This window comes from Odontesthes bonariensis, chromosome 2, assembly GCF_027942865.1.
Source record: "Odontesthes bonariensis isolate fOdoBon6 chromosome 2, fOdoBon6.hap1, whole genome shotgun sequence".
Lineage (NCBI taxonomy): Eukaryota > Metazoa > Chordata > Actinopteri > Atheriniformes > Atherinopsidae > Odontesthes > Odontesthes bonariensis.
In genome coordinates, this window is record NC_134507.1 from 33481396 (window position 1) to 33505308 (window position 23913).

Consider the following 23913-nt stretch of genomic DNA (forward strand, 5'->3'; position numbering starts at 1 on the left):
AAAGCATCCTACTGCGGTGCCATGCTCTATTCGTTGGTAGCTAGTGCACTACTAAACGCCATTCTAAGGCGCTAAACAGCTTAGTTCTCATACAGTTCTGGCTTCTTGCTTACTCGCTCATGGAACGTTCGCTAAATGTTCCCGCGGGTTTAATTGCCATAGCTTTCAAATGCACTGTTCCTGTGTTTATTACACCACGTGTATTATAAATGATTGCGCAATGTAAGACAACGTTGTTGTTCGAGGTCTTCGGATCGGTACCTGGTCACCTTAATGTTAACACTAAAAAAAAAAAATAATAATTACCGAGATAATATCGTAAACCGTGGTAATTTTGGTCACAATGACCGTGAGCCGAAAATTTCACACCGTGACACCCCTACTCAGACGCATCACGTGGTCGACTCTGACACTTCTGTGTTTAGCTTTCGCTGAATCTCTGAAAATGTCCCGTAACACCGCAACTTTCAAAGAAGAGAAAGCAACAATTGCGCTTTGCAAGATGCAATAAAAGAAAATGACGGAGTTAATGACGGTGCCTGTGCGACACAGCAGTGGCACCGTCATAATTCATACATGTCGCACGTCTCAATGAATTGATATGCCATCTTTTATTGTTTTGAGCATGTATTATTTATTATTATGATTATTTTATTCAATATTAGTATTACTAAGGGCCTGAGCATTTATTCTGTTTTTGAGCAAATACAAATGCATTGAATCCCCCTATTTAAATCTTTAAATGCCGTTTTCTCAAAATCAGTTTTTTGTATTTTTCCAGTATCAATATCTCAGCCTATGGAGCACCTACTAACACCAAACTTTCCAGTGATACACGTAGCAGTATTCTGAAGATATTTACAGAACGATTTGTTGATAAATAATTCCTGGCCTGATTTATATGACATTACAATACAAAAAAATAGGCAAAAATCGATGTTTTTTAGACTATGGACAGTGTATTTTGATTTCCTAGGAAATCAAAGCAGATATCCCGAAATCCCTTTGCACATGGCTTTATCATATGTTCAGATCTATCTTCTGGAAATATATGCAAATGTGCACATATTTAATGAGATAATGACGAATTTGCATAATAAAACATACACATTTCTAAAACTTGTAATACCTTTTTTTTCATACTTGTATAAGTAATCAACTGAGGAAGTTTCATGGTGATATTTAAAATATTACCCTATTCACCTGTAGTGTCTCACCTTAAACTCATTACTGTGTTTTTTATTTAAATCCCTGTGAACTTTAAAATGCTTCTTAAAAGACCCATTAAGGTCACAGTTCAAAATATTTGTAGCTTTTTGATCAAATTTAGAAAAAAATGTAATAATATACTCTGTAGACCGCCACCCACTGTGTGCAATATCCTTGTCAACAACAGATGGTGTCACCCAGGACATGTTACTGTGAAGAGTCGTCTCTGCAGTCCTGACATTGAACTATTGGCAGTAAGTTTTCGTCCATATTATTTGCCAAGAGAGTTCACCAGTGTTGTTTTGGTGGCTGTTTACATTCCACCATCAGCTGTTGTCGACACTGCTTGTGATGTCATCAGTTCCGTTGTTGCTCAGATACAGACACAACACCCCAATTCTTTTGTGGCAATATCTGGTGATTTTAATCATGCCTCACTCTCTGCTACACTGCCAACTTTTCAAAAGTTTGTCAGCTGCTCTACCAGAGAAAACAAGACATTGGATTTGTTTTACACAAATGTCAAGGATTCATACATTTCCAAATCAAGGCCTCCCCTGGGAAAATCAGATCACAACCTTGTTTTTCTCTGTTCAGCATATAAACCCCTTGTCCAGAGACTACCTGTCACAAAAAGGACTGTTAGAAAGTGGTCAGAGGAAGCTGAAGAAGCCTTACAGGGTTGTTTTGATGCAACCAATTGGATTTCTCTTTGTAAGCCACATGGAGAGGACATTAATGCCATGACTGAGTGTGTGACTGACTATATAAACTTCTGTGTGGACAACACCATCCCCACCAGAACAGTGAGATGCTTCCCTAATAACAAACCCTGGATCACCAGTGAGCTAAAGGAACTATTGAACAGGAAAAAAAGAGCCTTTAGGGAGCGAGACAGGGAGTTACTGAGGAGTATACAGAAGCAGCTCAAAGTCAAGATCAGAGAGAGCAAGGAGGTGTATAGAAAGAAGCTTGAGAGTAAAATGCAGAGGAACAATATCAGAGATGTGTGGTCAGGAATGAAGAAGATCACAGGCCTCAAGCAGAGGGAGGATCAGATGGATGGGAGTCTGGACAGAGCAAATGAGCTGAACACATTCTTCAACAGGTTCAGTTCAGGAACAAGCTCACCATCCTCCCCTCCTGTTCCCAGCCAAAGAGACATCCCACCCTCCTCTGACCCACAGCTTTCCTGTAACATCTCCACCTCCACCTCAGTCATGGATTCTTCTGCTTCCACTAGTTTGTCTTCAACCCAATCAGGAGATGCTGCTGTCCCCTTTGCCTCCCCCTCCCACTTTTCTGTTTCTAGAAGTCAGGTGAAGAGGCAGTTGGAAAGACTGAACCGGAACAAGGCTGCAGGTCCAGATGGTATCAGCCCCCGAGTCCTGAAGGCCTGTGCAGAGCAGCTCTGTGGGATTCTGCAACACCTTTTCAACCTTAGCTTGACCCAAGAGAAGGTACCACTGTTGTGGAAGACATCCTGTCTGGTTCCGGTACCAAAGAAAACTCACCCTTCAGACATCAATGACTACAGACCTATTGCACTGACATCCCACATCATGCAGGTCCTGGAGAGACTCCTGTTGACCCACCTGTGTAAGCAAACCAGCACATATCAGGACCCCCCGCAGTTTGCTTATCGCCATGGAGTTGGAGTTGAAGACGCTATCATACACCTGCTTCAACAAACCCACTGTCATCTGGATAAAGCAGGCAGCACTGTGAGGATCATGTTCTTTGATTTCTCCAGTGCATTTAACACAATCCAGCCTGATCTGCTTCGTCTGAAACTCCAGAAGACTCAGGTGGAGGCCTCAACAATCACCTGGATTAATGACTACCTGACAAACAGACCACAGTTTGTCAGACTGAAGAATTGTGTGTCTAACCAGGTGATCAGCAGCACAGGACCACCACAGGGGACTGTACTCTCACCATTCCTTTTCACTCTGTACACTTCAGACTTCCAGTACAAGTCAGACTCCTGTCATCTACAGAAATATTCAGATGACTCTGCAGTAGTCGGGTGTATCAGATGGACAAGAAGCTGAGTACAGAGAGCTGGTGGACCGCTTTGTGGCATGGTGTGGGAACAATCATCTCATCTTGAATGTTAACAAAACAAAGGAGATGATTGTAGATTTCAGGAGAAACAAGGTCAGATCAAACCCTGTTTCCATCATGGGAGAAGAAGTGGAGGTGGTTGAGGAATATAAATAACTTGGTGTTCATGTGGACAACAGACTGGACTGGAGACACAACAGTGAAGCAATCTACAAGAAAGGACAGAGCAGACTGTACTTCTTGAGGAAGCTAAGGTCCTTCAAGGTTTGCAACAAGATGTTGCAGATATTCTACAAGTCTGTTGTTGAGAGCGTCATTTCCTCTTGCGTCATCTGTTGGGGCAGCAGCATCAGAACCAGGGACCTAAAAAGACTCAACAACCTGATAAGGAAGGCTGGTTCTGTTCTGGGGACGACTGTGGAACCTCTGGAGACAATAATGCAAAGACGGATTTTGCATAAAATCAAGAGAATTATGGACAACCCTGAACATCCTCTCCATGAGACTGTTATCAGAAAACAGAGTCTCTTCAGTCAAAGGCTTCTTCAGTTTGGATGCAAAACGGACCGCTACAGGAAATCTTTCCTGCCCACAGCCATCAGCATCTATAATAACTCTTTGATTTAACTGAGCTACATCAACATTTAATTTCCCTCTGGGATAAATAAAGTATTTTTGAATTTTGAATTTTTTGAATAAATCTCATCTGAGTCAGTGGAACACCATCAACTTAAATCATTTTACTACCGTATTTTCCGCACCATAAGGCGCACTTAAAAGCCTATAATTTTCTCAAAAAACAAAAGTGCGCCTTATAACCCGGAGCGCTTTATATATGGATTTATTCTTGTTAGCTTACGGACCCCGAAGCGATTTTGTGTGGTACACGGCGCTCTGTCAAAATGTTTTTGTAAGACTTTGGTAAACTACAAAGCCGCACCGCAGCATTACGGCTACAGTAGTCATGAGCGTAGCGGAGTAATATCTATTGTGATTCACCATAATAATAACAAAATTGAACAGTGGGTTATTGAGCAGAGAGCAGCGGGTAGAAGCGTCTCTACAGTCTCTATTCGACTGAAGGCAACAGCGTTAGCACGGGACATGAATATCAGTGTCAACAGGACGTTCAAAGTTAAACTGCGAGCTGCGTGGGAGCAGGGGATGACAGAAGGCGAACACACATTCACCAAGGGAGGGAGACAGCGCCGGGCGACTTTCGCTACTATCTGCCAATGGATCGTGGATGCCTGGGCTAAGGTATCAGTCTCAACTGTGGTCCGAGCTTTCACGAAGACCGGTGTTCAGTCGATTTGTGCTACTTCTCGAGAATTGCTACTTTGTGGTTTTGCGCATGCGCCGAGACGATTTTATAAGTTTCGTTTTCGAATCATCACTGAACTGCCAGATAACAGCAACGACACTGTTTTGTTTCGCTTAATGCGCCTTATAGCCCGGTGCGCTTTATATGTGAAAATATATTGTTGATTCGTGGATAAAAGAAAATATTGGATATGTAAAGGAAAGTGAATAATGAAGCTTTCATGAGACACTTCTGAAGAGGACATTCAGACTGTCTTTTAATGGGCTGATACTGATACTGATACTGTGGAGAACTGGATTTCTGCTGCTCCTGTGATACTTTCCTGGATCACCCACAAGTCTTTATAATAATGCTATGACTCCTCTTCACACAACTTAAACTCTTCATGTAATTAAAGTATTTATATTGACCATAAGTAAGTCCTATTTTAAGATCTAATCATGAAATATGGCATATTGTGTACGTTAAACACATCAAATCACATGTTTTGGCTGCACATTTCTATCAAAAAGCCAAATGATACTCAGATAAGTCTGGAAAGAACCATTCTACATTTGACATTGATCATCAAACTTTTTAAATCACAAAATATTTCAGCAAAACTACAGAAAGAAGTTAAGAAAACTGCAGCTTTAGTGGAAAATGTGACAGGATGGTCAAAAAGTGCCCCAAAAGGTTAGAAAAGAGGAAGAAAAGGGCCCAGAAGTATGTTTCACCCACAGCTAAAAGGATAAAGCTCCATTTTATTTGGCCATCTGGCCGGCTTATTGAAAGGTTGTGTTTCTGGGATCTGTAACGCTTTAACGGTTAGCGTTAGCATTAGCAGGCCGGGCTAACTGTGAATAGCAGCCAGGTTATCTCACCATTTTACTCTCTGCTGCATGTTCTGACTGCCCGTGTCCAGGAGCAGGAATCAAACCAATGACACAGAGCACTTTGAAGACATTTCTGCTAACGTCTGACCGCTAAATTCATTCTTTTTCTGGACTCACCTGCTTGTAGCTTTCTGTTGCTAACTACCAGATGTTCCGAGATGAGCCGAGATGAGCCGAGGCTTCGCAGTGTGTGTCGGATAATGGGCCGTTTCTCAATGTGCGTATTTTAGGCCGTAAGGTGAACCTCGAAAACTCCTTCAGAACACCAGGCTTGTTCCACGCTCTCCGTACCAAACACGCTTCAGCTCATAAAAAGATTGAGTTATGTTGAGGTTTAAAAAAAAGTTTCGCCGCTCAGAACACAGTACTTTTTTAGTTCGCAACGTTTAAAGGAATAACTAGTGCCTGGCAAGGCGTATGTACATTTTCGGCAGGCGTAATAACAGTTTGGCTCGCGAGAGGTGCCACGGTTGAGACGTCATCAGAATGGACGAATCGGATAGCTGGTACGTCAGCTGAGCTGGTAAACAGAAGCAGCACCGCAGTAGCAGCGCGATCATCCAGCAGTACCGAAGTAGACGAAATTTCGACCGAAAGATTTGTTACATGCACATATCTTCTGTTAAGCATGAGGAAATTTCACTTGCACAAGGTGGAATGGAAGGAATCAGAAGGAACAAATAAAGAAGCACTTGCTGAGTTCTTATACGATGCGTGGCCACATGCTGATCTTACAGCAGTGGGAAGAAACCTCAGCTTGTACATAGCACATCAACACCAATGTCACTGTGTGACTGTACTGGAAGGTGTGCAGTCTGTTCATGCTGTGGAAGACCTGCAGTGTGACCACGAAGAATGTGACACTGGTGTTTTTGCATGCACAACATGATGCACAGGAACATAAGACTGTCATTATTAAGAGCCCTGACACTGATGTAGCAGTCATTGCTGTGAGTCTGCAGAAAGATTTGCCATGCAGCTTGTACTTCTTCACAGGGAAGGGCAACAGAACACGCATAATGGACATTACCAAGGTGTCATCAGCTCTCGGAGCCAGTGTGTGTTCAGCCTGGATTGGGATCCATACATTCACTGGGTGTGACTCCACAAGGTAAAAAGAAGACATTTGCTGTGGCATGCGAGAAAGATGTCTACCTGAAGGCTTTCAGAAATCTGGGGACTGAATTTAACTTGGACCAATCTACATTTGCATTACTTTGCAAATATGTATGCCATTTGTACGATCAGCCAACCGCAGAAAACATCAATGAGGCTAGGTACAAAGCTTTCTGTATGGCATCATCAGCCTTGCCAGAATTATCTATCCCCCCAACAAGTGATGCCCTCCACCAGCACTGCAAAAGGGCAAATTATCAGGCTAAAATAATAAGGTCATGTGTAAAGAAAAAGATTGGCGCTCCATCTCCCACTGGACATGGTTGGCATCTGGAAGATGGAAATCTTGAAGTGACATGGATGACAAGAAATCCAGCCCCTGTTTTACATGTCATACACTGTGGTTGCAGAGGGAGTGTCTGTGAGACAAAGAGATGCTCCTGTTTCTCTGCAGGACTCTGTTGTACAGACTTGTGCAGGTGTTCCAGCTGTTCAAACACCACAAAGGAAACAGAGGATAAAGAAGATGACAGCTGCCCTGACACTGACAGGGGGGAATAGTGTGTGTGTGCGCGCGTGTTTTTTTTAACCTCTATTCTATTCTATTCCATTTGTATCATTCCTTTTATTATTTATTTATTATTCACTGAGTCTGGTCCTTTATTTTATTTTATTTTATTTTTATTTTCTTTAGCACAAGTTTCTTGTGTTTATATTGAATCCAAATCTAGCCTAGCTAGTGACTGTTGTGAATAGGGCAGCTGACAACAAGGGAAAGACCATGTGACAGATTGGAAAGACAGCTGACAGGAGGCAAAGACCCCAAAGGTGCTGCCATGGGCTAGCAACCCATGGTAGCAGTAGCGAGGCCTAGCCGCTTTGTTACAACCAGCATAAGCTACAGAAAGATTAAGGAGAATACCCCTAGAGTCAGCGAGAGCAGGGGCGGAAGATGACTCACTGGCAGACTACATGGCAACTGACATTGGAACGAACATGACTATGAGGTGGATACGCGACTCAGTGAAGGATAGGGGCACGGGCCTATTCTCTAGTGCTAGAATTGACCAGAATAGTTCTCAGAGGAAAGAGAGCGTAAATAAAAGTGGTAGACTAGAGGGAAGTAAGCTTCAGGTTTGTCCTTGTGGCTGGCAGAAAGTAACATCAGTTAGAGGCCTTAAAATGCATCAGGGAAGAAAGAGATGTGTGGTAAAAGAAGGGCAGTGTGGCCGCATCGATCAGTACTTTTTAAGAAGTCAATCGAGTAAGTCGGATGAAGTCCAGCGGCAGGTAGAAAACCACAGTCCGAAGGATATCAATAACACAGCTATGGAGGTGGATGAGGAGGTTCTAAGAAGGGATGTAGCTGATACTGAGGTGAACAGGCCAGTTAGAGAGAGAAATATGGAGCAGAAAGCTAGAGTTAAGTGGCCTAGGGCAAATAGTTACAAAGAATGGGAGGCAGTCAATAAAGATTTGTCAATAATATTGGGTAGGTTAGGAGGAAATGCAAGCGATAGGCTAGAGAAGATGGGAGATATAATTTATTCCTATGGTGTAGAGAGATTTGGGGTGCAAGATAGAAAGAGGATTGAAACAGTACATTTAGGTAAGTCAAGACGGCAAAAAGAGATGGAGAAATTGGTTAAGGAAAGAAGAAATTTAAGAAAGCAGTGGAAAAAAGCTACAGAAGAAGAGAGGGAGGGAATTAATGTTTTGCAGGAAGAACTGAGAGGCAGGCTAGCAATACTTAGAAGGGCTGAATGTCTTAGGAAAAAGAGAAAGAAGAAAGAATATGTTAGGACGGCATTTTATAGGGACCCGTTCAAGTTTGTTAAAGGGTTGTTTAACCAGGAAAAGGGAGGGCAGCTTAAGGCAACAAAGTTAGAGGTGGAAGAGTATCTAAGAAATACATATTCAGATCTTGAGCAGCGTAGAGTAGTAGGCCTTCCACCTGACATGCCACCGTTAGGAGAGATAGCTCATAAGATGGATGTTAGACCACCTAGGTGGAAGGAGGTTGAGGAGGTAGTCAGGCGTGCAAAGGCTTCGTCGGCCCCAGGGCCAAATGGAGTCCCCTACCGGGTTTATAAAAGTGCACCTGATATCCTAAAGTTTTTGTGGAAGCAATTAAGAATAGTTTGGGAGAAACAGGTTATTCCTAGAGCATGGCGTAGGGCAGGAGGCGTTCTTATTCCAAAGGAGAAGGAGTCCTCGAACCTGAGTCAGTTCCGGATGATCTCTCTCCTAAATGTAGAGGGGAAGATTTTCTTTAGTTTGGTTGCACAGAGATTAGCTAGTTATTTAGAAAAGAATAGCTTAATAGATACTACTGTGCAAAAGGCAGGAATACCTGGTTTCGCAGGGTGTTTAGAGCACACTAGCATGATTTGGCATCAGATTCAGACAGCCAAGATTGAGAAAAAAGACTTGCATGTTATATTTCTAGATCTAGCAAATGCATTCGGTTCAGTGCCACATAGCCTTATTTGGGAAGCATTTGAGTATTTTAGAGTGCCTGTAGTAGTGGTTAACTTAGTAAGAGCATATTTTCAAGATATTAGACTGTGCCTAAGTACAGCAGGTTTCACAACAGGTTGGCAGAGGCTAGAAATAGGCATTATGGCAGGGTGTACAATTTCTCCATTAGCATTTACAATGGCCATGGAGATAATTATTAGAGCGTCCAAGTGGGTTGTAGGAGGAGAGAGACGTCAGGATGGCATGCGCCTTACGCCAATTAGAGCATACATGGATGATATGACGTTAGTGACTACAACAGTACCATGTATGAAGAGAATACTTGAGAGACTTGATAAAAATCTAAAGTGGGCTGGGATGAAAATCAAACCTACTAAGTCTAGAAGTATCTCAATAAGGAGAGGGAAATTAAGTGATAGAAAGTTTGTAATAGATGAAGAAAGCATTCCAATAATAAGGGAAAAGGCAGTGAAGAGTTTAGGCAGGTGGTACCAGGCAGACATGAATGATGGAAAGCAGTCAGTGCAGTTTCGTGAAGATGTTATTGAGGGACTGGATAGAATAGATAAATCAGAACTTCCAGGAAAGTTGAAGCTGTGGTGTCTGCAGTTTGGATTGTTTCCTAGGTTGATGTGGCCACTGTCCGTGTATGAGATTACATTATCTGTTGTGGAAAAAATGGAAAGATTAGTTAGCTTTTATATTAGGAAGTGGCTAGGTGTTCCTAGATGTTTAAGTACTGTGGCACTGTATGGGAAAGGCATACTCCAGCTCCCAGTGTCTAGTCTAGTAGAGGAGTTTAAATGTACTAAAGTTAGGACAGAGCTCCTGTTAGCTGGGAGTAAAGATGTGGTAGTTAGTAAGGTGGTTCCAAACCCAACCAAGGGGAGGAAGTGGAAACCAAGAATGGCAGCTCAGGAGGCAGAAGCAACTCTTAGACATACAGAGATTGTGGGCAATGTGCAAATAGGCCGGGGAGGCTTGGGGCTTGGCCCAGGCAAACTAGTGTGGAGTAGAGCAGGTCCTAAGGAGAAGAGAAAGCTAGTTGTTGAGCAGATTCGTAGACAGGAGGAAATGTTAAGGGGTGCAAAGGCAGTGGCTCAGGCTAAGCAGGGACGGTGGGTGAACTGGGAAGGTGTAGAAAAGAAAAAGCTTAGTTGGAAAGAACTGTGGAGTATGGAGGAAAGGAGTATTAGATTTTTGATAGGGGCAACATATGATGTATTGCCTACTCCCCAGAACCTAAAACTCTGGGTAAATGGAGACCCGTTATGTTCGTTATGTTCAGGTACTGCAACTCTAAAGCATATTTTGTCAGGTTGTAAGGTTAGTCTGTCACAAGGCCGGTATACATGGCGACATGACCAAGTATTAAGAAGTTTAGCTGCAGGTATTGAAGATAAACGAAGGCAGGTAAACTTAGGAGGGTCCAAGGCACAGAGAGTTGCAATTCAGTTTGTTCAACAGGGGGAGAAAGTTAAAAAGACGATAAGGAGGCACGGCAGCTTGGAGGATGCTTGTGATTGGGAGATGCAGGCAGATTTAGGAAATAAGCTTGTTGTTCCCCAGGAAATAGCCTCTACAAACTTAAGGCCTGATATAGTCTTGTGGTCTAGGAGTAGAATGAGAGTCTATTTCATAGAGCTGACTGTTCCTTGGGAGGAATTGGTAGAGGAAGCATATGAAAGGAAAAAGCTTAGATATGTGGAGTTGGGGGCAGAAGCAGAGCAGCGAGGATGGAAGGTTAGAATTTGTCCAGTGGAAGTAGGATGTAGAGGATTTGTTGCAAAGTCTGTTGTCTCATTGTTGAGGGAGCTGGGTGTAACTGGACAGAGTGTGAGAAAAATAGTGCAGGAGGTTTCAGATAAAGCATTACAATCCAGTCAGTGGATTTGGATAAGAAGAAGCAATAGCAGCTGGGGGCCCAGCAGGGGGAGCACTTAGGGTAAACAGACTTTTGAAAAAGCAAAGAAGAAGTTCAAGCTATTTAAGTGGTAGGTTTGGCACATGTGATCCTTTTGAAACCAGGCGGCCATTTTGGGTGAGTTGGCTTGGAGTGAGTTGTATGGATTTGTTTTTGCTGGTATTTTAGTGATTATAGGACTATTTAAGTGAGTTTGTCTGCTGAATCTGCTAGTGTGTCTTGTCCTTCCTCCACCTCTGGCACCCTCTATATTTTCACTACCCCTACCCGAACCAGGGTTTGAATCCCATTCCTGCTTTTCTTACCTCTTTTATTTCTTCCCCCTACCCGAACCAGGGTTTGCATCCCCACCCCGCTGTGACTGGTGTGCAGTTGGTGAGAGTGAGTTGTATAGATTTGTTTTTGCTGGTATTTTAGTGATTATAGGACTGTTTAGGTGAGTTTGTCTGCTGAATCTGCTAGTGTGTCTTGTCCTTCCTCCACCTCTGGCACTGTCTATATTTTCATTACCCCCTACCCGAACCAGGGTTTGAATCCAATTCCTGCTTTTCTTACCTCTTTTATTTCTCCCCCTACCCGAACCAGGGTTTGCATCCCCACCCCGCTTTAACTGGTGTGCAGTTGGTGAGAGGCTGAGGTAGATTATGGTCGTTGTGGTGTGAGGGGCAGTGTTGGCTGGCATTAGGGGGGTGACTCTGGGACGCCAGTGGTCATTGTCTAGCCTCCTGGAGGTGTCGTGGGCCCAACTAGACGAAACACTGATGAAAGGAGGTTCCCACCTGATGACCCCAATGATATGTTGGTCAGCACTGCTCATTGATCTATATAATACGGAGTGTAGGGAATTATTCACTGAGTCTGGTCCTTTATTTTATTTTATTTTATTTTTATTTTCTTTAGCACAAGTTTCTTGTGTTTATATTGAATGGTTATGTATATAAGTTTATGCCGGTTGATGTAAATGCCGGTTGATGTGTATGCCCTACTTGTTTTGATTTTGTTATGTGTTGTATAGTTATTAGTGAATACATCAGTAAATGAATACCTGAATGGTCCTTATCATTGATAATTAGAATTATTTCCATTCATTAATAAAAAATGACAACATGAAAAGGTAACCTTATCATCCACTTGCACAATAGTTGTTTGTACTACAAATAAAGCACTGTTTGGAATCAATTTAGCCCACGTTACAAACACGTGGATGGTTATCAATAATTATTGGAATTCCATTAATTGATCAAAATGACAACATGAAAGGTCACTTGCATAATTGTGCTTCGTGCTGTAAATAAAGCACTATTTCGAATTTATTTGGCTCAATTCAGAAATACATGAATGAGCATTATCGTTGATAATTATTATTTTATGTTCACTTTAAAATGATATTTTGCGAGATTCCTTTCTGTAGGTTAGATTTGACAGCACCTGGCAGGTTGTCATTTTTCCAGTTTGTTGTCGTAAATCGGCAACGTGATTGGTCCAGCACGGTCATGTGGTGTCTTGTGACATCAAAATCGTCATTCAGCCCTGCGGAAAATATTTCTTCAGAAAACGTCTCGGTTTAAAAAAAGTACAGGATTCTGTGACGCGAAACTTTTTTTATATGTGCAAAATAACTTTGTCATTTTTATCAGCGAACGGGCATGTAGTTCGGAGAGCACGGAGCGAGCCTAAACGAAAACGGGGTTCACCTTTACGGCCTAATATAAAGGTTCTAATACTTGGCACCAAACCTGGAACCCCAACTCTAGTTTGATGGATTTGAACATGTGTGTTTGATGGATGTAGGACTTAGTTTGTTTCCATAGAAATTATCTCTTCTTCTGTTACTTTACAAAACAAGACGGAGGGTTTGTGATCTTTGCTTATTATTTATGTTCATATACTGTCCTCAGTGTATTTTAAATCTATTTATTAGTTTTAGTTCCAGATATTTAGTTTAAATGGTTTAGATTAAATTCAACATGGGACATTTTGAGGTGATCACTGTGATGGAGTGACCATCACTAGGGTTGTGGGTGTGTTCTGATTGTCATGCCAATGAGCCTGGCTCTTTGGTGTAGTGGTCAGAGCCCCAGTTTTGTACCCAGAAGGCCAGGGTTCGAGTCCTGGCGGGGCAACTCTACTCCCCTTCGCTACAAATGGTGTCAGAAGTGGGATGGCTACCGTGAGGCCATCGGAAGCATACCCATTGTGTGTAAGTTGTAATTCCATGTGAGGGACCCCCAGGATTGGTGACCCCGGTGCGAGGGACCCCAGTGATGGGTGAAGCATTGATGATGGGGCACACTGGATGGGAGAAGCATGATGGGCCTCTGCGTGAGGGACACCATGAGTGTGTGAAGCGCACCGGTGCGCTTCCCGAAGGGGAAGGCAGTGTGATGGAGTGACCATCACTAGGATTCTGTCATGCCAATGAGCCTGGCTCTTTGGTGTAGTGGTCAGTTTAGTACCCAGAAGGCCAGGGTTCGAGTCCTGGCGGCGCAACTCTACTCCCCTTTGCTACAATCACCTTCTGAGTTCTAAACAGGATTGGGTATTTGCTTGTTCAGATATATGAAGTAAACGTTCCTCCTGACTGTGTTTTGGACGCAGTGCAGATTATAATCTATGTTTTTTAATCAGGAGGAAGCTGGAGAGTGCTGAACCTAGCGGGGTCTCCATGAAGAATCCTCCCATATCTGACAGATATGGATACCAACAGGTAGCACAGAGGTAAGAAAGATTATTAAAATCATAACAAAGTGCTGCATGAGATTAATTTAGAGAACTTTCCCCCAAAAGCTCGTTATATGTAAAACCTTCACAACTAAACACATCTGTGCTCACTACAGTTAGTCTTATACAATCAGGCACTGACCAGCTCCACTCCAGGGCCTTTGTTCATGTGTTCTTCAACTGGAAGGAAGATTGATCACTGGTGAGCCTTAAATATGTTGCTGTTAAACAAAGGCTTGTTCTGCCTCCCAGTCAGTCCAGAAAATTGTAAAAGATTTGCATCCTTCAGCATGTTGTCAAAACTCTGAGGTACATATCCTGTCAACAAAGACAGACAGATCAAATCCAATATGGAAGTGTTGGTTAAAGCTGCCGTCGGCAGGTTTTCAAAATTCCGAGTCTAAAGTCGGAAAATTTGAACTGATACAACATTCAGGTCCCTCCCCCAACCTCTACCAAGCTCCGAATCGCCCCCCAAACCCCTACCCCTCTGTGGACGAGGTTGTGCACGTGAGTTCACACCAGTGTGCGCGCACACAAGCTGGGGCAGACTCACGCTCAGCATGGTTGGTGACTGTTCTGCTCAGATAATAGATAAATAATAAACCTAACGTGATTGGTTAAAAACAGCCGGGAGTGCTCAATTTTTGCAAGCATGATTACAGGCTTCAGAGGGAGCTACAGAATTCGGGATTTTTCCTAAACAGCCTATTTAATATTCTACTACCAGAATCCCATGACAGTTCAAGCTAAAGGGAAATCGTGAACAGTCTTGTTGGGATTGGGTCTAAAATTCAAGTTGATGGTTTAGAAGAAGCTATTGTTGTTGTTAGCAGACCTAACAACAAGGGGAACTCAGAACAAACTGGTTGGGATTTTATACCTCATCTGGCCGGGGGACACCTCCAGGATCCCCAGGAGGAGCTGGAGAGAGTGGTTGGAGAGAGGGATGAATGGGTTTTACTGCTGGACCTGTTGTGTCCATCACATGTAAGATATGACAGCATAGTGGGTGTACCCACAGCGACTGTGCTCTTCTACCATATCAGAATATTGTCTAATGCATTAAAATATGGTTATATTAACAATGGTCCTGTGGAATTGTCTATAGCTGGTGACATATTCAAGCTCTGTTTAAAACAAAATAAGAAAGTCATGCACATGTTGAATGACTGATAACAACTTGTGAGAATATCTTGCTTGTCCGCAGCATTAAAAAGGTCAATAAAAGATGGAGGAACTTAATTAGTCAGGCTGATAAACCAACACAATAAAATGGAAGCTACTGAAGCTCCACTGAAATACAAACATAAATTATATTTCACTCTGTTAATAGTTGTGAGAACAATCTTTGATAGAGTTGTAATCAACAGTCTAACTAATAGGACCTTCACCTTGTGTTTGTCTCTGTGTGGACAAACAGAATGTGAGCTCATTCTTCATGATTCCTCCACAGAGTGGACCAGCAGAGCTCACAGGGTCCCAGTGGTCAGTCTGCCCAGCAGCATCAAACACAGCTGGACTCCATATTTATGGTCTGTACATGTACAACAACTACTTTTCCATCTCACCTCCATGCTGCACTGTGTAGACCAGTGGGTTGTCAGTGTGTCCAACATGGATCTGATGTTTGGCTCCATGGTTTCAGTCTGATTGGCTCATTCATATAGTTGTCTGTTCCAGCTGCTGGAGGACAACATGCTCACTTTTGTGAAGGAGGAGCTGAAGAAGATCCAGAAGGTTCTGAGTCCAGATTACCCAGAATGCTTAGAGAGTCAGAGGGAGGGTGAGGATGAAGAGCAGAGGAGCAGCAGAGAGGCATTAGTGAAGATCACAGTTCACCTCCTGAGGAGAATGAAGCAGGAGGAGCTGGCTGACCGTCTGCAGAGCAGTAAGAGGATTCCTCTAAAGATTTAACCTGCTGGATAAATGACACATTTACTGATGTCTCAGCACACAGAACAGCAGATATTCAGATACTCATTCTGTACAGGGTTTAAATGTCTGTTTGCAGATGTTATGTCTTGTCTTCATTCAGATCTTTGTGAACGTAAACTTAAATGTGCTCTGAAGAAGAAGTTCCAGTGTGTGTTTGAGGGGATTGCTAAAGCAGGAAAGCCAACCCTTCTGAATCAGATCTACACAGAGCTCCACATCACAGAGGGAGGGACTGGAGAGGTCTGTGATGAACATGAGGTCAGACAGATTGAAGCAGCATCCAGGAAAGCAGGCAGAGCAGAAACATCCATCAGACAAGAAGACATCTTTAAAGTCCCACCAGGAAGAGATGAACCAATGAGAACAGTGATGACAAAGGGAGTGGCTGGCATTGGGAAAACAGTCTTAACACAGAAGTTCACTCTGGACTGGGCTGAAGGCAAAGCCAACCAGGACATCCAGCTCATGTTTCCATTCACTTTCAGAGAGCTGAATGTGCTGAAAGAGAGAAAGTTCAGCTTGGTGGAACTTGTTCATCACTTCTTTACTGAGACCAAAGCAGCAGGAATCTGCAGCTTTGAAGAGTTCCAGGTTGTGTTCATCTTCGACGGTCTGGATGAGTGTCGACTTCCTCTGGACTTCCACAGCAAAGAGCCCCTGACTGATGCTACAGAGCCCACCTCAGTGGATGTGCTGCTGACAAGCCTCATCAGGGGGAAGCTGCTTCCCTCTGCTCGTCTCTGGATAACCACACGACCTGCAGCAGCCAATCAGATCCCTTCTGACTGTGTTGGCATGGTGACAGAGGTCAGAGGGTTCACTGACCCACAGAAGGAGGAGTACTTCAGGAAGAGATTCAGAGATGAGGAGCAGGCCAGCAGGATCATCTCCCACATCCAGACATCACGAAGCCTCCACATCATGTGCCACATCCCAGTCTTCTGCTGGATAACTGCTACAGTTCTGGAGGATGTGTTGGAAACCAGACAGGGAGCAGAGCTGCCCAGCACCCTGACTGAGATGTACATCCACTTCCTGGTGGTTCAGGCCAAAGTGAAGAAGCTCAAGTATGATGGAGGAGCTGAGACAGATCCACACTGGAGTCCAGAGAGCAGGGAGATGATTGAGTCTCTGGGAAAACTGGCTTTTGAGCAGCTGCAGAAAGGAAACCTGATCTTCTATGAATCAGACCTGACAGAGTGTGGCATCGATATCTCAGCAGCCTCAGTGTACTCAGGAGTGTTCACACAGATCTTTAAAGAGGAGCAAGGGCTGTACCAGGAGAAGGTGTTCTGCTTCATCCATCTGAGTGTTCAGGAGTTTCTGGCTGCTCTTCATGTGCATCTGACCTTCATCAACTCTGGAGTCAACCTGATGGGAGAAGATGAACGACCCAAGAGGCCTTCATTTCTTAAGAAACCAAAACTAATACAGCTCCATCAGAGTGCTGTGAACAAGGCCTTAAAGAGTCCAAATGGACACCTGGACCTGTTCCTCCGCTTCCTCCTGGGTCTTTCACTGCAGACCAATCAGAGACTCCTACGAGGCCTGCTGACACAGACAGGAAGTAGCTCACAGACCAATCAGAGGCTGCTACGAGGCCTGCTGACACAGACAGGAAGTAGCTCACAGACCAATCAGGAAACAGTCGATTACATCAAGAAGAAGATCAGTGAGGATCTGTCTGCAGAGAGAAGCATTAATCTGTTCCACTGTCTGAATGAACTGAATGATCGTTCTCTGGTGGAGGAGATCCAACGTTACCTGAGTTCAGGAAGTCTCTCCACAGATAAACTTTTTCCTGCTCAGTGGTCAGCTCTGGTCTTCATCTTACTGTCATCAGGAAAACATCTGGATGAGTTTGACCTGAAGAAATACTCTGCTTCAGAGGAGGCTCTTCTGAGGCTGCTGCCAGTGGTCAACGCCTCCAACAAAGCCCTGTAAGTTACCATCATTCAAAAACACAGCTATCTTTTTAACAGGAGAAATAAATAATGTATTACTTGTCACTTTGTTATTATTTGTTCAGGCTGAGCGGCTGTAAGCTGTCAGAGAGAAGCTTTAAAACTTTGTCTGCAATTCTCATCTCCCCGTCTTCCAATCTGAAAGAGCTGGACCTGAGTAAGAACGACTGTAGAGATTCAGGAGTGAAGCAGCTGTGCGTTGGATTAAAGAGTCCACGCTGTGAACTGGAATCTCTCAGGTTAGGATGCTTTGCGACTGTCTGATTCTACATTATACCAGCTGATGGTGTTATAAAAGATGTAAATAAAGTTTAAATGAGAAAAATATCCACATAGAATAAAATAGAAACACATTAAACCATTTACCTTTCAGCAGCCTGTCAGTAATTGGGCATTTTAGTGTTGTCTTGGTGTCATTTATGGGTTGAGAAACATTGTCCAGGCATGCTCATAGCTTAGCTAGCATTTCAGCCTCCTCTGACCATTTCTTCACTCTGTGTGTGTGTCAGCTGGATTAAATGGGTAGCAGAGGGGGTTTAAAGCCGACTGTTGTTGAGAAGATTGTTGAGTTGGAGGTGGGGTGGGTTAGATGACAGGAGCTGCAGTATGGTTGATCCTACTGGAGAAGGGGCATGTGACTGATCAAACGTGCTGAATAAATGTTTAAATAATAGCAAATGTTTGGACCATATGTTTACCATTCTCTGATTATGATTGTTTATGCAGACTGAGTGACTGTAACCTCTCAGAGAGAAGCTGTGAAGCTCTGTCCTCAGTTCTCAGCTCCCAGTTCTCCAGTCTGGCAGAACTGGACCTGAGTAACAATGACCTGCAGGATTCAGGAGTGAAGCAGCTGTCTGTTGGACTAAAGAGTACACGTTGTAAACTGGAATCTCTCAGGTCAGAATTCATCATCAAATTGTACAACTTACGAATACTGTAATTTTCATGGTCCTGGGAACTATGTTGTCAGGGGTGTTAGCCCTGGTAGAGCCTCCCATGAGAAATTGGTCCCAGGGGAGGGGTTAGACTAAGTGATTCAAAGACCTCGATGGAGTGGCACCAGAGGAAAACTTGTGGCCGAGCCTTGGCTCCTGGGATTCGGTCGGGCTTAGTCCAAAGAAGAATCAGGAAGCCACCTCCACGTGGACCTACCACTCACAGGGAGGAAATTTGAGGTAAGGTGCAATTTGATCTGGGCAGCAGGCGAAGGCGGGGAACTGGGTGTGCCAATCCCCAGCAAACTGGCTCTAGGGATGTAGAATGTCACCTCATTGGCAGCAAAAGAGCTTGAGCTGGTGTGTGAGATGGAGCACCTCCACACAGAGCTTTGGCTCTGGAACCAAACCCCTGCAGAAGGTCTGGACTCTCTAATAGTCTGGAATTCCCCATGGAGAGAGGCATCAGGCGGCTGTGGGGATACTCACACGCCACCGGCTGAACGCCTATACGCTGGAGTCCCCCCCGGTGAGTGAGAGGGTCGCCTCACTGCGGCTCCAAGACTTTAATCCCCATGTTGGCAATGACATGGCATTAGTTGGAGAGATGTGATTGGGAGGAACGGCCTCCCTGATCTGAACCCCAGTTGTGTCTTGTTTTTGGACTGTGCGAGCCATGGATTGTCCATCACAAACAGTAACTCTTCAGTAACTCTAAACTCCTTTCAATTAATCTTCTTCCATGAATCTAGTGGCAACTGAATAAGTTGGTGTCCTGTACTGGTTCCACTGAGAGGGGCCTGATAACTGAAGGCTCTGCCTCTGATTCTACTTTTAGAGACTCTGAGAGCAAAGTGCTCTGTTGGAAAAATATCCAAATAGATCTTTAAGATGTGATGGAATTCTTCTCCGTAGTCTCTCCAAATTATTTCCACATCCGAGTTTTAGCTTCAGCAACCACCAATGCTGCAGCCCTTTTAGCCACTCAGTACCCCCAGGACAACCAAGCCCGAAAGACTCCCTTCTTCAGCTTGATGGGTGCCCTCAACACTTGCATCCACAGGTCTTCCGGTTACAGCCACAACAGGCACCAACAGCCTTAAGGCCATAGCTCTTGGAAGCTGCATCTGCAATGTAGGTCCTGAACATGCACCATTCTGATTCCATGTCTCAAACCTCTGAATTAACTTTAACTGTTACCGTTCCATTGAGGTCTTTGAATCGCCCTTCGTCTGATCCCTCCCCTGAGACTAATTTGCCATAGGAGACCCTACGAAGGTTAGAAAGGATGGGGTGTACTGTTTAATTTTGTGCAAATATCAAATATATATTGAACCAGGGCTCTGTCTGTCACTTTAACAGCCATATCTGAAATATTCATGAGGAACATGAATATAAAAGTGACCCATGTGTGAATGGTTTAACACTGTCACTTTAACAGATTGATGAAGCTTTTAATGCTGTGTATCTCATGTGAAAACAGCTTCAGAGTTTCAGCCATGTATGTTGTTCTGTGTGTCTGCAGCATGTCAGGCTGTCTGATCACAGAGGAAGGCTGTGCCTCTCTGGCCTCAGCTGTGACCTCCAACCCCTCCCATCTAAGAGATCTGGACCTGAGCTACAACCATCCAGGAGACTCAGGAGTGAAGCTGCTGACAGCTGCAATGAATGATCCACAAAAACCCAAGTATGGAGAGGCCTGCTGCAGCATATTGTTATGTTACTTACTACTAAAACTGTTAACATTAATTTCCCCTGTAAATTGTCCTGAGGTGCCTTTTGTTGAGGATTTGTATGATTCTTAAAGTATTTATATTACTTACTTGAGGATGGATGTGTACAATTACATAACCAAGGTACTCCACCTCAGTCTTGGCGATGTGACATTTGTGTGGATTGATGACTAATCCAAAAATTTGGATCTATTGAGAGACATCAGAGACATTATTAACTTATGACTGCATATTTGTTCTAATCCCACTTAAATGTTTAGATAAAAACTATTATAAAATGCCAACACAAGCATACCTGGGATAGTAAATATGGCAAAGTTACAGTGGCAGTGCTAAACTAAAACAACATGAGCACATGTAAAACAAAGGTTAATGGATAAGATGTGTCAGGGAAAAGTGGTGAGTAGATGAGATCTCACACACTTTGTTACATTCAGTCAAGATTAAATTAAAAGAGTAATTTTCAACTGTGCTCCATCCCAGTGGACGTGTCAAGAAAATAGTCACTGAATTATGCTGAACAAGAAAATACTTGATCAATTGAAGCACTGACGGTCCAGCTGCTGTTTCCACAACCTGCACATCTGTACTGGATCTCTGAGTTTCAAAATAATGCATCAATGAATAAAATGTAGATCTTTTATGATGACTATGTGCATTACACTTTTCAAACTTATTAGAAAAAACTTTTGAATATTTCAGAAATAGCCAAGATTTAGGCTTTATGAAACCAACTCTGTTTATAATTCAAAAATAGAGAGAAAAAAACATCTCCTGCTGAAAAAAATGCTAATATAAAATAAAAAACTAGCCTCCTAGCGATTTACAGTCGTCCAGGATAGGTTACGGAGAGCAACAGAGAGCCCTCTCTGCCGTCGGAAATCCTCCCGGAGACGCTCTCCGTTGCTTTCGTGCGTCAGCCAAAATTCCTAACTATCCATCAAGGAGACGGAGACTCGCAGAGACCGCAAGGGTTGTGATTGGTCGGCTAACAACATAATTTCCTTCATTTTACTGTGTGCCGGTCAACATTTGGTCAAAATTATTTGCATTTCAATATCAATAAGCTCCAACTCCAACAAAAGTCTTTCTCTCTCGGTCGCCATCGTTCACTGTGAGCAGTGGAACGGATCCGGAAGGTAAACAATCAATCACTTTCACGATAGACGTCACGAGATTAGGTCGTCTTGCGTAGCGACGCCTACTGATCGGGAGGTGAATTGCCTTGCGTATCCGACATCCCGATGGAGAACTTCGAAAGGTTTAATAGTCTCTGCGTGACCATGGAGTCGAATTGGCCGAAAGCTACGGAGTAGCATACCGAGGCCTTTACATTTACACCATAACACCTTAATAACACTTTTCCATAGTAGAATGAGTGTTTATGTTAGCCTTGAAGGCTAGCATAGAGTGTGTAGTTAATTACTACTTACTCTAACTTTTAATGTCTCTTTTCTTTTTCGGTGACATTTTCTATTTTTAAAGCAGAAACATGAGCAAAAATTTTGAGACCAAACAAAATATTAATGTGAGGATTTACTTTCATGATTTTGTGGCATCAAGCCTGTTTGCAACAGCCAGTCTGATATTTTACCGTCAATCCAGCGTCTTACAGCAACTCTGCCACACAGCACGTGTCCTTGTTGGGAGCGGTGACGAGAGGGACTGACCTTTAGCCAATGAAATTTTAGGCAGCATATCTAACCTTTGTTGCCATGCAAGTTACACTGAACATTGGGACGAGAGGGCCCGTTGGAAAAGTAGTTTTTTATAAATGCTTAATACTACGAATGACTTTGTGAAAAATATTATATTTAATGCATTATGTAAAAAAATATGTTATATTAGAATATTATTTAAAATATTGGTAGGGACAACTCTGTCTTCCCAAAACTTTTGTTGTGACTTGTCCCTATGGTCCCTTTGCAAACTTATGCCCATGGTGTGTGTGAGAGCCATGTAATTAGACTGTGCTGCTCTGCCCCCCTTTCAGGGTGGAGCCTGCTGGAGAACGATGGCTGACACCAGGTCTGAGGAAGTGTAAGTGTGTTCTTAATCTGATTCATGACATCCAACCATCTTCACACTGTCACATCACTCATTGATCAAAGTGAACAGATGATGGATCAGTAACTGCAGCTGGATTGTGTTTGTTCTCTCCATCAGATTCCTGTCAACTCACAATCGACACAAACACAGTGAGCAGAGGACTGAAACTGTCTGACAACAACAGGAAGGTGACCCATCTGAAGGAGGTTCAGTCATATCCTGATCATCCAGACAGATTTGACTGGTGGCCTCAGCTGCTGTGTAGCAATGGTCTGACTGGTCGCTGTTACTGGGAGGTCGAGTGGAGAGGAGCCGTTTATATATCAGTGAGTTACAGAGGAATCAGAAAGAAAAGAGACAGTGATAACTGTGTGTTTGGATGGAATGATCAGTCCTGGAGTCTGAGCTGCTCTGATGGAGGTTACTCCGTCTGTCACAATAAGAAAGAAACGATCATCTCCTCCTCCTCCTCCTCCTCCTCCTCCACCTGCTCCTCCGTCTCTAACAGAGCAGCAGTGTATGTTGACCGTCCTGCTGGCACTCTGTCCTTCTACAGAGTCTCCTCTGAGACACTGATCCACCTCCACACCTTCAACACCACATTCACTGAAGAACCTCTGCATCCCGGATTTGTTGTCTGGTTCAAGCCTTTTTCCTCAGTGTCTCTATGTTGAACATGTCTGTCTGTCTCTGTACATGTCTGTCATGTCTGTCACATGTTCATGTCTGTGTCTTTCACTCAGAAACAGCTTTTCAGATTCATGGATTTAGTCAGTTTCTGTTTGAAACTCTTCTAAATGATTCCGTGGAAACTTCTTCCACTTCCAGTCCTTGATGGAAGCTGCCATTCTTCCAGGATGTTGGAAAAGAGAACCGAAATTATCCTATACAAACAATGTGGACTTTAAAAGTTGACAACACTTGCTTTGGATTGAAAGTTTGTGATCAAATAAAAATGCTATCAATTATTCAACACAATGATAATAAATAAAGAAAATATAAATTCAAAATGTTTCATTTGATATTATCCATTTTACCATTCTTTTATGTTGTACTGGAGACTCTGGAGAGTTGTATAGTAGTTGGATTGTTCCAGTATTGGAGGATAATTTATGCTTTAAGAACCTGTGACGTAGAATTTGTGAAAGTGATAGATAAATCCAATCATTTAAATAAAGGATCTACACTTTTCAATGACTTTGTAGTCTTTCTGTAATAAATGTCTAGTTTCTCTAGTTCAAGCTCTTGGAGTTGAACACGCCTGAACATGCCTGATCTTGTCCAATCTCAGAAGCTAAGCAGAGTTGGGCCTGGTTAGTACTTGGATGGGAGATCGCCTGAGAATACCTGGTGCTGTAAGCCTTTTGTCATCTCTACAAAAACCAAAGAGGAAGCTGCTGTCTCATCAAACTTCAACGTCTTCAAGATCTAAAAAGTCCAGCTGGCCTTATTCAAGCTCTTATGAATATTTTCTATCATTATATTATATTTATTCTGGCATTCAGATTTTCATAGCACATGCTGACTGTGTTGAAAATGGCATCAGATGGACCGTGATGTTTTCAGAGCACAGT

General features: G+C 43.2%; 1 protein-coding gene across 1 annotated transcript; it reads left to right on the forward strand.

Annotated features, from left to right (window-relative positions):
- Nucleotides 1-4380: 4380 nt before the first annotated feature.
- LOC142387815 (NLR family CARD domain-containing protein 3-like) lies at nucleotides 4381-23013 on the forward strand. The gene is made up of 12 exons (XM_075472659.1): nucleotides 4381-4536; nucleotides 13063-13166; nucleotides 13625-13714; nucleotides 15174-15252; nucleotides 15401-15608; nucleotides 15732-17201; nucleotides 17256-17595; nucleotides 18346-18519; nucleotides 20083-20235; nucleotides 20430-20443; nucleotides 22277-22330; nucleotides 22457-23013. Exons 1-12 carry the CDS (start codon nucleotides 4381-4383, stop codon nucleotides 23011-23013), a joined length of 3399 nt encoding a protein of 1132 aa, XP_075328774.1.
- Nucleotides 23014-23913: the final 900 nt, after the last annotated feature.

Bases quoted from the DNA above. Each gene is read 5' to 3' on its own strand.
- LOC142387815 (XM_075472659.1), top strand. From the start codon at position 4,381: ATGAATATCAGTGTCAACAGGACGTTCAAAGTTAAACTGCGAGCTGCG. The intron at 17,202-17,255 runs GCCTGCTGACAC...GGCTGCTACGAG, and splicing joins CAATCAGAGACTCCTACGAG to GCCTGCTGACACAGACAGGA. The intron at 18,520-20,082 runs GTCAGAATTCAT...GTGTGTCTGCAG, and splicing joins TGTAAACTGGAATCTCTCAG to CATGTCAGGCTGTCTGATCA.